At 43.3% G+C, this 14,667-nt stretch overlaps 1 protein-coding gene across 1 annotated transcript in view; it reads right to left on the reverse strand.

The window, feature by feature from the left end:
- Positions 1-2,866: 2,866 nt before the first annotated feature.
- The window catches only part of hdac8 (histone deacetylase 8), a 29,890-nt gene continuing 18,089 nt past the window's right edge, over positions 2,867-14,667 (reverse strand). The window contains exons 10-11 of the mRNA XM_006632732.3: positions 13,671-13,776; positions 2,867-4,216 (exon numbers count right to left, since the gene is read on the reverse strand). Of these exons, the coding sequence (XP_006632795.2) occupies positions 4,194-4,216; positions 13,671-13,776 (129 nt within the window). The 3' untranslated portion in view covers positions 2,867-4,193. The remainder of the gene's footprint in view (positions 4,217-13,670; positions 13,777-14,667) is intronic.

Genomic DNA, 14,667 nt, shown 5'->3' on the forward strand with positions numbered 1-14,667 from the left:
ATAAATTAGACACCAACATGTTTTCAATAAAAATACGCCAATCTCTTTCTGAGACTAACATTTTTGCAAGAAATCTTATCTACAAAACTAAAGAAAAAAACGTTTCTTCAAAGCTCTCCTATAATAATAATAATAATAATAATAATAATAATAATAATAATAATTGCTTACAATTATATAGCGCTTTTCTGGACACTCCACTCAAAGCACTTTACAGGTAATGGGGACTCCCCTCCACCACAACCAATGTGGATGATTTACCTGGATGATGAGACAGCAGCCATAGTGCACCAGAACACTCACCCCACATCAGCTATCAGTGGGGAGGAGAGCAGAGTAATGTAGCCAATTCATAGAGGGGGATTATTAGGAGGCCATGATTGGTAAGGGCCAATTGGAAATTTGGCCAGGACACTGGGGTTACACCCCTACTCTTTTCGAGAAGAGCCCTGGGATTTTTAATGACCACAGAGAGTCAGGACATCTCATCCGAAGGACGGCATTAGGTCCCACATGGACTGCAGGGTGAGCTGGCCCCACTAACACTTCCAGCAGCAACCTTAGTTTTTCCCAGGAGGTCTCTCATCCAGGTACTGACCAGGCTAACACCTGCTTAGCTTCAGTGGGTTGCCACTTGTGAGTTGCAGGGTGATATGGCTGCTGGCCATATATATACTGTAGCTGTCAGATTAATGATTGGATATGGAGTTTGTGCGAGGGCTGCCACACACAGGTTGGGCTGATTCTCCATGCCCCTGGCTTTAGCATTAAAACAAAAGAACTGGATTTTGCATAAAAGCTTTCAAGGAAGCTGTTCCAGAGGCTGCTCTCTGATGAGATCAGGTGGGTCTCACTTGCAGTATCTTTGGCCATTGTATATATACAGTAGGCAGAACCTGAGGCTTGACTGGAGGATCCAGTCTGTTGATGGTTTATCGGCCTGAGTGGGATGGAAAGGCCTGCTGACTTGCTTGTAAAGAAAATAATTCCTTTTTACAGGTAATGGGGACTCCCCTCCAGCACCACTTATGAAAGATGTAATGGAAGCAAACGTGTGCCAGTCTGCTCACCAGACACCAGCTATCAGGGGGGTGGAGAACAGAGTAATGAAGGCAATTCATAGATGGGGATTATTAGGAGGCCATGATTGGTTGAGGCCAGGGGGAAATCTGGCCAGGACACTGGTGTAACAGCCCTACTCTTTGCAAGAAACAGCCTGTGATAGAGGGATAGAGCAGAGGAGCTCCCTTTTCTCCCGTCAGTGTTGTGCCGGCTTGCTGGGTATTAACTGGCGTCAGGTGGGACCCTGGCCCTGAGAGGAGAAGGCCTGTCTCCCCAGACTCGCACAGACACAAGCCGTTTTCCAAGTGAAGGAACAACAGAGGACGCTGTCCGTGTTTGTCACAAAGCTGCCTGGAGGACCACCTGCACCTGCTTTCCCAAGTCAACAAACATTTAGGCCACAGCTTCCAGTCTGTGGTCAACTGTGGGACGTCTCCCAACAAGCTTCCAACCACCAACATTCAAACCAGTGCAGCGTGACTAGGCCTGTTCCCTAATTTCTACTGTATATGAACTCTTTTCTATTTCTTAATTCCCCCCCTGGACTGCATTACTTCCAAGAGTTTTAATCGCATAATGCTGCCAAATGTTTTTAAAAAATGAATTAATGCTTTCGGAATTAAGTCCTGCAATGGAAATGGAGCTCATCCTGCCAAATCCTGCGAGATGCTGCCTGAGGTTACTATGCACTAACACCAGGGACATCTCTCTCTCCAAATAAGGGCTATTATTATAAGTCACATTCCTAAACATATTGTCTCAGTTTTTCCATAAACCCAGTAGGTACAGTCTGCTGTGGCACTGTGAAAGACTGTCAGGACTAGACTGTGATCATGCATCTAAAACTGACAAACTAAGAAAACTGATAAAAAATAAAACAACTTTACTCTGAAGCTCAGAAGTCAGCACGGTTTGAGGGGTTTCATAAAATCCAAAGCTTTTAAGCATGGTGAAAGATAGTAATTAGTGGAATTAAATAGCTGAGATCACAGGTAGTATAGAAACCTAGAACTACGCATTGCACTGGTTCTTCAGATGAGATGTTAAACTGAGATCCTGACTGATTGTCATTAAAGATGCCAGGGTATTGTTCATAATAGTTCCACTCTGGTCTTTTACAATCTGACCTCACTAAAGTTACTCCTTAATTCAGCTGGTGAAGCAGCGTCTCATTTCACCAGGATTGCTGTCCTGTGGTGCTTCAGTGCTTTATGCAATGGATTTCGTCCTATTTCCAATTAAAGTACTTTTGATCCTTAAATATCGGAAGCTCCATATTAATGCAAACAATTATTACAGTTTAAGATGGGTACCTGGGAGTGAATAGGACAAAAGCTAAGACAGCAAGCTAACATTTTTCTTCTGTGGAATGTCTTAAGAGTTCATATGAATTCAGAAGACAGAATTAAGGAAGTACACATGAAAGAATTCTGGAAAGCTTAGTCATCATTTCTGTTTATCCGAATGTAATTGAGGAGAGCAACTGATATACCACATAGACTATCAGTTAAATCTTAAGACCACCAAAAGCAGCTGAATCTGGCGTTCGAAAAAATACATTATTCCACAATTCGTCTTGAGTGGTTTACAAAACCTTAAGAGAAGTTTATCCAGAATATAACTGTAAAAAATGAAGAAAAACTATACTGGGATTAGTAGCAAGCATTTCCACTAATTGACCTGAAGATCTGGAACTTTTATTACTATCATAGCTTATTTGGTGACCGCATTCATTTTTAACCCTCTGGCTGAAGGTTATGAGATTATTTTAGTTCCAACAGACATGTAATAAAACACAACACAGTTACATTACTGTTTTTATAAGAAATCTATTTACACTGAAAGACAACATGCAGTTTTCAAATTTGCAGGAACAAATCAAAAACATATTTCACATCTTGACATAAAAGAGGAACTACAGTATAACAGTTTTAAACTATAACATTTTAAACAGTTTGGAAATAGACAAACACTTGCACGCCTCCCCATATGAATTAAACGTTTTAATAAAACTGCATTTTGATTAAAGGAAGGCTTCTGCAGGCCAGATAGGTCAGGGAAATTACTTTGAACAGCAGCTTTGCAAAACATGGTTGTAATAAATTCTCGCTTGTGAAACAGCCATGGATCCAATCACAGTGACATTCAGGGTTTTCAAAAAAGGTGTTCTGTTGTACCACTGATTGGAAGAGAGCTATTTCAATGGATTGTGATACCTGTACCAGCAGTCAGAGAAAAGCTGGCTGATTCCCACAGCTGATCACAACAGGAGACTATCCCAGACAGACTGCTCTTGAAAAGCACTTGAACTTTGGCTTTTCAACTTTAACAAGTCCCAGAATGTACTGGGGAGCTGTTTTGAGACCAGCAGAGATTTTACTCTGACTGAAAGAAACAAAATACAGAACACAAGCATGAAACAGTGTTGATCTCCTTCTGAACACTTTTACCATTCTCATTTGGCATTTTATTTGGATGTTGAAAAAAAAAACTATGGACAGAAAGGAGTTTACAATCCTATAGCAAAAGGCTTTACGTTTCAATCAGGACAGACTGTCAAAAGAGTGATACTTTCTTACAAGTCTTTAAGTAAAAATACTTCACCACATGTGAAAGAGCAAAGAGATGTACTGATGAAGCCTTTTACAACTGCTTTACTCTCATTCACTTTAAGGTTTAAGGGTTTAAAAGCAGTCACATGAACTTTGAATATTGCTGTCCTTTGTATAACTTTTGCACCGTGCATGTGCCGTCACATTACAAAGGAAACAAACACAGATCAGAACAAAGACGTATTAAAATCCCTTTCAGATCTAAAAATTCATCCTTTTCAGCCACAAAACCGAGTTTCCTCTACAGAGCAAATGTTACTGGATCTTGTGTATGAGCCACAGAGTAACCCATTACCCTGTCTGCATTTCATCTGTATCTTAAAACATTGTATTAAATCGTCCGTATAAAAAAAAAGAAAAAAGTAAAACAGGCAACATCAGTTAGCTGGTTTTCCCATTAAAAGTTCCCTGGAAACATTCAAGTAATGTTTTCCAAATCTCCCCTCCGGCGGTCACTTCCACATACTGTCTTCATTAGCTCGGCCTCCCTGCTTTGGAAATCTGAGCTTTAGACAGCTTTTAAACTACATTCTTCAGATTCCCTGTAAACAACAAGAGAGAGATGGGGTGAAATTGATTGTGTACACATTCTGAGGAACCACAAAAACCTCACTCCTTACAAAAGCGAAATTGTACCATAATTTAACTTCCCTCCATTTTAAAGAACCCTAGAAGAGCTCTCTGCAGTTATAACTCAAGACTACATGACTGTCAAAGCCTGGTTGACGCAGTGACAACAAAGAGGAGGTGGTAGGATTCTCCGCTTCAGAACAGTTAATGGATAAATCATTCCAGTGGAACTGTGTTGCAGGGCTGTCCCACAACATGTGCAATAATAAAAAAAAACAATGGAAAGTGACAGACTGGCCACAGGTCTGCTTTGCATTTCACACACCCCATTTGCTTCTGTAAAGTTTATTTATAAATAAAATGTTTTTTTTCCCCTCATGAAAAACGACAAGCCAGACTGCAAAAACAGACTTAAAAAAAAGATTTAAAATACAATAAAAATGATCTGCTGCCGTAAAATTCACTTATCAAATCTTTCACTGCTACAATCGTGCTCTGACCACATATTCTGTGTGATACAGGTGTAGTATTTACAGCATTAATCAGTGTCTTTGAAACCAACTAACTACCAATCCTGTACGGAAACCAACAACAAAACACTTTTTATAGATGTAAAGAGTAGAGTCCTGAAGAACAAACAGCATTTAACAAAACCTCACATTCTAACTGAGGGGAACATGAGAAGATAGTATTTTATACACCCCCCTCCTTCAGTTTCATGACAGACAACATTCATTCTTTGACATTACTTATATTTTCTTGAGATACTGTTTGAGCTATCCAGTTCCAAATCTTATTCCCGTTTCTAGCAGTGTCCTTCTATGTTGAGGTCATTGTGTTCATTTCAGATATCCTAGTTGCACAAAAAGGGTTGTTATACTGTGTAGCTCGGCATCTTTCAGTTTTGAATAATCTAGCACTGTAGCTGCAGAATCCCATTTCTTTCTCAGAAACCTACAATGGGTTTTCTTCTTATTCTTTTTAAACCCAGACTCTTCTGATACAGGTCATGAAATTAATTCACTCTCCCTGTTCTCACAGATGTTTTATTCCATTTTGCATTCCAACACTTTGCATGATAACTCTTCAGAACATTCCAGATTCCATTAATGGGGATGTATGCTCTGGCCAGTCTTCTTCAGCTGTAGTTTAAAGGACTCAATACCTTCGCAGTCTTTTCTCTCTTTTTGGTTTTGATTTTGGAGCCAAGGCCCTGAAAATGCAGCTCACTGTATATGCTGTTTTTTCAAATTGCCACTAAACGTTACTTTCAATACCTTCTAAATCGCTTTTATTAAATATGAGTATTTAACATTTAACGCCCAATATTTTCAGAGCAAAAGGTCATTTTCATTCCTTGGAAATGTAATTGTGCATGGGGGTGCCTAATAAAGAGCTTATCTCTAAGCACCTGCAACTATTTTATGGTATGAACTCAAAATTCATTGCTAGAAATTAATTAAAATGTATTTTTTACGCTCTGGCTGAAGTAATGCAAGTTTATTTTTATGCAACATTAGGTGGTGTTTCCAAAACTTTGAGCAGCTTTAGATAATGTGTATGTGTGTGTATTTTGAGCTAGCAGTCTCATAAATGCTCCCCAGATGTTACCCGAAATTCCAATAATGTGAAACAACTGCAGGGCCCACCATTTATTACCTATGCTAATCAGTCACAGCAGCTGCTAGCAAAATATTGTGATATCCCTGGGTGGATAATCGCTGACTCAAAAATACACGCAAGAGTTTAATGAGCAAGCTGTCAAGCTTGTGCAGTGGTACGTCTGTGAGCTTATCCATTTATAGTCACCCCACTTGTGTTTTGCCCATACGAAAGTAACTCTGCATCAGAATTCCGTGTTCGTAATAAAAAAGGAAAAACGTGCGACACCCCACACTAAAGAAAGTTAGAATTACATCAGCCAAGCAATAAGTGAAATTCAGGGCTTGATTAAAGAAAGCTCTCTCAAAAAATGGGATTCTGGAGTATGCCAGGCTTTGAAGGCACAGGAAGCACATCAATTTTAATTCTGGCATTGCAGTGGGGTTGACAGAGCAGCTCATCTCCTCACCATGTTACTTCATGCTGGGCACTGCATTACATATTCTGCGTGGATAATCCCAGACAAGCAGCCATGAGCCTTTTAAGAGCCAATCAAGCTTGTTGTGCTTTGAATGCAATGTACAAATCTGTGTTCCATCCCCACTATGCCCTCAGCTTGCCCCTTGCATCGGTTTGCCAGGAGTGGAAAATATCCGGAATGAAATAAAGAGCAAAGTTAAAGAAAGTGGTATTTACCTCTGCTGGCAGAGCAGATTAGCATCACATTGCATGTGTAGTGCATTGAGATGAACCAAGCATCAAGGGAAAGCGTAAACAAAGACTACAGTTTGAGCTACAAGTATCTGATGACAAAATATTTGTTTTCAGTATTTTTCGTGATAACAAGGGAATGGTTTCGCAGTCAAAAACAGAAAGGGACCTTTGCTTATCTGCATATGTTTCTTCCAGTAACACCCGCAGGAAGGTCCCACACTTTCAGACAGGCAGAAAGGCCCTGGAGTGTCCAGGCACACTCCCACACCCTAACTCCACAGTCTTGCATGCTAGACAACAAGAAAAGCTACACTGTATATCCTTTTAAAAAAGAAATAAACCAAATGTCTAGGATTTTGTCATTACAACTAATGTTAGACTCTCTGACCTGAGATTGCAGCTCTAGAGCCTGTGTTCCTTAGAACCTGAACCCTCACAAGGAATTTGTCAGTGTGCAGGCAATAAAATAATCTGACCAAACATAAGCTTTTGGTAACAAGCTCTGAGGACTTTTGTGTCATGGAAATACTAAGAGTTCTAAAGTTTTGTTATGGATCACATTTCTCTTTGTGTTCTATAAATGCCATGATTGATTACATAAAAAACATGAATGACCTATAACTGCTTCTAATTAAAACACACACAAAAATATCAGGAAGGGGCAGCTTTACTAAAAGTCTAACCAGCAGTGCAGTTATTAGCATTCTGTTTCAAGTTAGAAGTGAAACAAGCTGGGCCTATCTTTCATCTCTGCCTACAGCACTTTAACGATCAGAAACGTCAAGACCACAGAGAGGCCTCCCAGTGAAAAATACAATGAAGGTACTGGTGTCTTTTTAGTCTATTGAAAAATAGGTTTGGTCTAGGCAATTCTCCAGGTCCAGCTCAAGAGATCAGTGGACTGAGGTGAAACCTGGCCACAGACCATCCACCAGTATTAACATTGTTTATATGGGCAAATGTCACAAAATGAAAAATGTACCAAGGGCATCTGTAGACAGAATTTGAAAACGGGGAAAGGTCTGTTAATCAATTCACAATTACATGAAAACGTTAAATGCAGTTTTTCAAAGCTCAGCCTAAAGCTTAATCTCTTTATCCTGAAACTGGAGAATTACCAGTGATGCAGGAGATTCTGCATAAGCCCCAGAAGAAGGAAACACTTGGTGGACCTTGAATGAGAGAGCATTTGTAGCACTGGTGTCCTGGACAAATGCAGCAGAGTCAATGTCCTGCCCAAATTCCCTTAAAGCCAGTTTTACGGGCCATTCTCCCTTCGATCTCTGCCCAGAAAGGCGATGTAGATGGTGGTCGGTGTGATTAATTTCAGGGACCCCTGGCAGGTGAACTGTGCTACATGTGTAGGTCTAATCTGTCTTCCCTCACCTACAGGGCAATTCACGTGTCCTCATATACACTGGGAGTACTGTTACATTAAGAGGTGGTACAGAGAACGCAGCTGCACACAGCTCTCTATTCTGGGGCCCCCAGCCTCCTCAAAGCTTCCACACATTTCTCCACAGCCACAAGAAGTCAAAACAAAAACCCTTTAATTATCCTCCACCAAGATGGCTCAGCTGCAGTGTGCTTAAAAACATGCAAGGCCTGTTTAATGACAAGTCACTAAGCCACAGAGCTTTAAAGTCGCTTTCACTCTGGACGTCTATTAAAGACACGGAAAATAAAGACAGGCCCAATCGTATTGGTTTGAAGAAATGGGAAATCAGTCTGGCAGTATTCAGTCCCTTCCACAGATGGACTAGGATGCACTTATTTAAGATAAACTGTGCTCTGGAAAATCACAGGCCTGGTCGCCCTCAGCTGTCACGCATGTAAATGTGCTTTTGAAGGTTCACAAGCATCCATCATGCACTGCCAGACCCCAGAGATCAATTACTACAAGAACAAAAAAAACAAATTCACTGCAACGCTGCCAAGCTAGGTGTCAGGAGGGCGGAGGTGAAGGCATGCGAGAAAAGGGAGTGTAAAAAAGCATGTTGGCCTTTTCAGCTGTATTAGAGACAGAGTCAGATAATTAAGATGCCCCTGTGTTCCCAATTGCAGAAAAAGCCCACAGAGGCAGCCTGCTGCGCCCTGTCAACAGCACTAGGACAGGGAGTGGTGAACAGGCCTTTTCATCTCACACTGCACACATGGGGCAAAAAAACACTTATTTTAGGTTTGCGAATGTAGCATTTGGGTATTGATAAGCTACGAGCAGTGGAAAATTGGCTAAATCTCTTTCTGATTTGCCAGTGTTTTTATGTTCACTAGCATTTCAGAAATATGTGTAAATCAAGCCCTGTGTTTTTATCCCAGGCATAGGTAGACAATTCACCAGCTTCCACTGATAAGTGAGACAGGAGGCTGCTGAATACCCTTCTGTGGTGCAGAGACTGGCCAGACCCATCACAGCAAGCCCAGTCTGGTGAAGTTACTGAGCTTTAGGGTGGATGTCAGCCCCCCCCCCCCAGCTTCCCACCAACTTCTCTAGACTGCTCAATGTTCCTTGGAATTGACATTGCCCACTGGGACACAGACCCTTTTCAAAGATAGGCCCTCCATCTTTGGAATACTCTCCCTGAACATCTAAAAACTGCACCCTCTGCTGATGTTGTTAAATCTCGCCTCAAGACTTACTTGTTCTCAATGGCTTTCAATTCCTATCCTAATTCTTTCTGTTAATTTCAGAATTTATAGATACATTTTGTAGTATTCTTTTCCCGCTTCCGTTTCTCTTTTTCTAGTTTTAACTTATGTCCAAGGTGCTTATCATTGAAAATGATAAGATTTAAGGACCGTTAAAGAATAAAATTGATTGACTGACAACAGCCATTTCCAATTGCTTTCAAAGCCAACTTTCTGATTTCCTCAAAAACCCTACACATTTAGGAGGACCAGTAAGTGTTTTCGTGTGAGCAAATGTGCAGGACTTGAAGAAAGAGACAAAAAAATCTGAGTGGAACTTCCTCAGCTTGCAAGGCTTAGATCTCACCCGAGCCGCTGACCTCCATTTCACTCGGAATCTGACATGAAGTGGAATGTGCAGTGTCAGTCCTAATGCAGGTCATATTCCCTTTTCTTTGCATATTGGCTTCAGATGGCCCCGGCCGCAAGAAACCGAGGAAAAGAAAGGAAAGCAACTGGGAACATATGCCTGTGGTCGGCGTCACATCTGTTCCTCCACAGTGAGATGTGTTTTGAAACTGAATTCATACAGTGTTCTTCCTATGGTGGTCAGTGGATAAAGGGGCATTAACCCCCTCACAGCCGCTAACATCTTGTGCTGCAGCCAGGGAACTGACTAAGGGGCTGTTTCATAGCACCAACCTGCAGTGTTGGTGCAGCACAAGGGCCTGGAGGCAGTTTCATAGTGCTTGCCTACAGTGTTTGTGCAGCTTATGGGCCTAGGGCCAGTTTCACAATGCTGTCCTGTAGTATTGGGGCAGCACAAGGGCTCAGGGGCAGTTTCACAGCACCGTCCTGTAGTATTGGGGCAGCACAAGAGTTCAGGGGCAGTTTCACAGCACCGTCCTGTAGTATTGGGGCAGCACAAGAGCTCAGGGGCAGTTTCACAGAGCTGACCTGTAGTATTGGGGCAGCACAAGGGCTCAGGGGCAGTTTCACAGCACCGTCCTGTAGTATTGGGGCAGCACAAGAGTTCAGGGGCAGTTTCACAACACCGTCCTGTAGTATTGGGGCAGCACAAGAGCCCAGGGGCAGTTTCACAGAGCTGACCTGTAGTATTGGGGCAGCACAAGGGCTCAGGGGCAGTTTCACAGCACCGTCCTGTAGTATTGGGGCAGCACAAGGGCTGAGAGGCAGTTTCACGGCATTGTCCTGTAGTATTGGGGCAGCACAAGAGCTCATGGGCAGTTTCACAGCACTGTCCTATAGTATTGGGGCAGCACAAGAGCTCAGGGGCAGTTTCACAGCACTGTCCTGTAGTATTGGGGCAGCACAAGAGCTCAGGGGCAGTTTCACAGAGCTGACCTGTAGTATTGGGGCAGCACAAGAGCTCAAGGGCAGTTTCACAGAGCTGACCTGTAGTACTGGGGCAGCACAAGAGCTCAGGGGCAGTTTCAAGGAGCTGACCTGTAGTACTTGGGCAGCACAAGGGCTGAGGGGCAGTTTCACAGCACTGTCATGTAGTATTGGGGCAGCACAAGAGCTCGGGGGCAGTTTCACAGAGCTGACCTGTAGTACTGGGGCAGCACAAGGGCTGAGGGGCAGTTTCACAGCACTGTCCTGTAGTATTGGGGCTGCACAAGGGCTGAGGGGCAGTTTCACAGCACTGTCCTGTAGTATTGGGGCAGCACAAGGGCTGAGGGGCAGTTTCACAGCACTGTCCTTTAGTATTGGGGGAGCACAAGAGCTCAGGGGCAGTTTCACAGAGCTGACCTGTAGCATTGGGGCAGCACAAGGGCTGAGGGGCAGTTTCACAGCACTGTCCTATAGTATTGGGGCAGCACAAGGGCTGAGGGGCAGTTTCACAGCACTGTCCTATAGTATTGGGGCAGCACAACAGCTCAGGGGCAGTTTCACAGAGCTGACCTGTAGTATTGGGGCAGCACAAGGGCTGAGGGGCAGTTTCACAGCACTGTCCTGTAGTATTGGGGCAGCACAAGGGCTCAGGGAAGTTTCGCAGAACTGACCTGCTCTGATGAAACACAAATAAACTGCTCCTATTTACACAGACGGGTTCACTGGGAGGGCTGCCAGGATGGTTACATGCACCCCTGGGGATAAGCAGTTAGTGAAGAACAGTCAGTGTCAATGGGAATCGGTTAAGTTTGCGGATGAATACATTTATCTTGGCCAGAGAAACAGCCTCATAGAGACAAATAAGCAGTTCATACTTGAGCCTGGAGGTTTAACAGGCTATGGGCTTATCCCAATTTCTGTAGCATTAAGTATAAAAACTGTATGGATGGGACTGGTCAGTCGCAGGTTAACGGCAGCTCTGGTGGTACCTCTTTAAACAGCTGGAGGGACTGCCACCACCCAGAAGACAAAGTAACAATAAACTACAGCATCTATCATGCCAGCAGCCATATCACTCTGCAACTCACAACTGGCAACCCACTGAAGCTAAGCAGGTGTGAGCCTGGTCAGTACCTGGATGGGAGACCTCCTGGGAAAAACTAAGGTTGCTGCTGGAAGAGGGGTCAGTGGGGCCAGCAGGGGGCGCTCACCCTAACTGGGTCCTAATGCCCCAGTATAGCGATGGGGACACTATACTGTAAACAGGCACCGTCCTTCGGATGAGACGTAAAACCGAGGTCCTGACTCTCTGTGGTCATTAAAAATCCCAAAGCGTTTCTCGAAAAGAGTAGGGGTGTAACCCCAGCATCCTGGCCAAATTTCCAATTGGCCCTTACCAATCATGGCCTCATTATTTTCCTCTCACTCCCATCTGGGGTGAGCATTCTAGTGCACTATGGCTCACCATCAGGTGAGGTTGCACATTGGTGGTGGTGGAGGGGAGTCCCCATTACATATAAAGCGCTTTGAGTTGAGTGTCCAGAAAAGCGCTATATAAGTGTCAGCTATTATTATTATTATACGTGAAAGAAAATGTTGGGAACGGACAGGGGACTCTGGGAATGTGGGAAAGCGGGGGAAAAAAAAAAAAGAACAACTGAAGATTAAGACACAGATAAATTAGGCTTGAACTGACCACGTTTGCAGAATGAAAGCAGAGAGTCTAGAGTCTCTGGATGACTCAAGAAACAACGGGAGAGGAAAGTGGTGGGTAGAAAAGCTAAAGAAGAGCAGAAAGGCTGGAAGAAGTTCAAGGAGCTCAAAACCCCAGCAACTGGAGACCACATAAGGCTATTGTCCCACAGTGGTCAAACTGAAGAAGCAGGTGGAACTGAAATTAAGAGAAATGTCTGGCCGTAAAGTGCACACAGTCCCAGGGTCCTAAATTCCTCTGGCTTCTGAGTTTGTTTATTGGGGGCGGGGGAGTGCTTTTACTCAGTGCTACCATAGAGAGAAACAGAACAAACGAGCAGGGTGAGCTGAATGATCTCCTCTGTCTGACAGACTGATGACAATGTGGGCATGGTGAACAGCAGAAGTGTTCAACAGGAGTTCCTCACAGCACCCCAGTATAGCTATTGCTTGTGTTTTAACTGGTTTTTATATTTCTTATTGTGCCTTGCTAGCTAACGAGATGTAAGAGCAAGCAGTTTTCTGGAGGACAAGCTGGTGACATCCCTCAGCAGTTCACAGTCCACTACAGGTTTGAAGATTCACCATTCTTGCCGCGTCACACAAACTACTTTTTATTTTCTCTGTTCCAATGCCAACCGTCTACAGTACCTAACTTGTGGCAGGAGCTCTGCTAATGAATAAAATAACAAAGACTTCAACATTTCATGCAAAATAAAGCAAAAAACCATGCAAAGACGACATTTAAAAATTGGAAATCTGAAAAAAAAAGCAAAATTAATGCCTACTGGCATTACCATAGATGTAGTCTGGACTTGTAAGAGAAGCGGTCAATTTTGTCTCTAGCACTTAAGTAAATGGGTTTGTTTGGTGGGAGATGTTACTCACTTTTTAGGAATTCCAAAAAGTGACGAGAGAGATTTAAAATGCCTAAATGCCTAAATGCCCAATGGAACTACAGTATGGCAAGGAACTGGAGCAGAAGGAATGCTTGCTGATGTATCTCAACCAAAAGTCTACACTTCATGCCTGAATGTCTTGTAGTCCGATTTAATTGTCATCGTACGATAATGTCACTATTATCGTGCTTAAAGTAATTAGATTCCAATTACACTATACATATTCAGCTACGGGGTCAAAACAGTTACTTTGCATTGGCTCATAAGTGAAATATTTTCCTAAACTTTAAGCTGCTGAAGTCAAAATTCAAAATATGGTCGGATACAAATAAAACTTTATGTACAGTTAAGGCAATGTATACTAGACTTTTATTTTCAATTTACTGATTGGTTAAGCCTGATTCCTGGGATGCTGAGTCAAGTCGCCTAGCCTATGGTCTGTGCCAAAAGCAGGACTCAGGTCCTGCTGCGTACGACTGTGCACACGCGCTGGACATACTCCTGGTGGGACGAGTCGGATTTCTAGGATTATTACCTTTCACTGTGTTGATTACGTGCTCGAGCTGCTGGGGCTCATTCCGGTCGGGTCGACAGCTAGGGCTGATCTCCAACACGTAGTCAGGGCCGTACTCTGTGAAATACTGCAGGACACAGAAGGAGCAGTCTTGAGAAAAAAATGTTTTAAAAAAAAAGATAAGGGCATATATGCATCACATACGATAATATACAGGAAATACACGGCAAGTTCCAACGTTCCTCCTGTGCAGCTGGCACAGTCACCAGCTGGAAGTAATAATTCCACAGGAGTTGTTAGGGGAGACTCGGATTCATGCCGGGGAGCAGTTTCACAGCTATAGTTATCAGAAGACACCAGTGTCAAGCATAGTTTTGCAGCAAGGCATTGTTACATCTTCTCTCAGGAGAAGAAGAGCAATGCAGAGATGTCAAGACAGTCACAGCAGTACTAATGAGCAGTGACGCAAAACATTCTGGATTGCATGACTGGATTTTCTGGCTATTGCAAGGAAGTGTGGTAATCATACAGTGCCTCCAGCCAAGCTTACCAAAATGGACAGCCTGGATTGAAATCTCCCAGCTCTGAGCTGCGTGACTCACTGAACAACAGGAGGAGGCTTTGATATTGTATTCACCCATTCATGAGCCCCAAGGCTTTTCTCAGGAAGAGCCAAGGACAGACAAGTGTGTGCAGCAGTTCTGACAGCAGGCAGCTGAGCCTATCATGGAGGAGTTGTGACACGGAGGAGATACAATGTGTGGGTGGTTCGTCGGACTGCTCGGAGCCACACAGACCTCGCCCATCATCACACATTAGGTCACCAGACCCCAGCACTTCCTTGATTGTGCATGAGCTGCAGCAGAGCTGAGAATTGACTATGGGGCTGAGGGGACAATTGAAAAGGGAGGAGGAACTGTAAAACTAAATGGGAAGGAAAATACCTTGTCTACAACACTCCCCAGAGGCAATGCAGTGGAAAAGGTGAAAGTTCTGACACCGATTTCAATCCCATAAC

The sequence above is a fragment of the Lepisosteus oculatus genome, chromosome 8 (genome assembly GCF_040954835.1).
Source record: "Lepisosteus oculatus isolate fLepOcu1 chromosome 8, fLepOcu1.hap2, whole genome shotgun sequence".
Taxonomy (NCBI): Eukaryota; Metazoa; Chordata; class Actinopteri; order Semionotiformes; family Lepisosteidae; genus Lepisosteus; species Lepisosteus oculatus.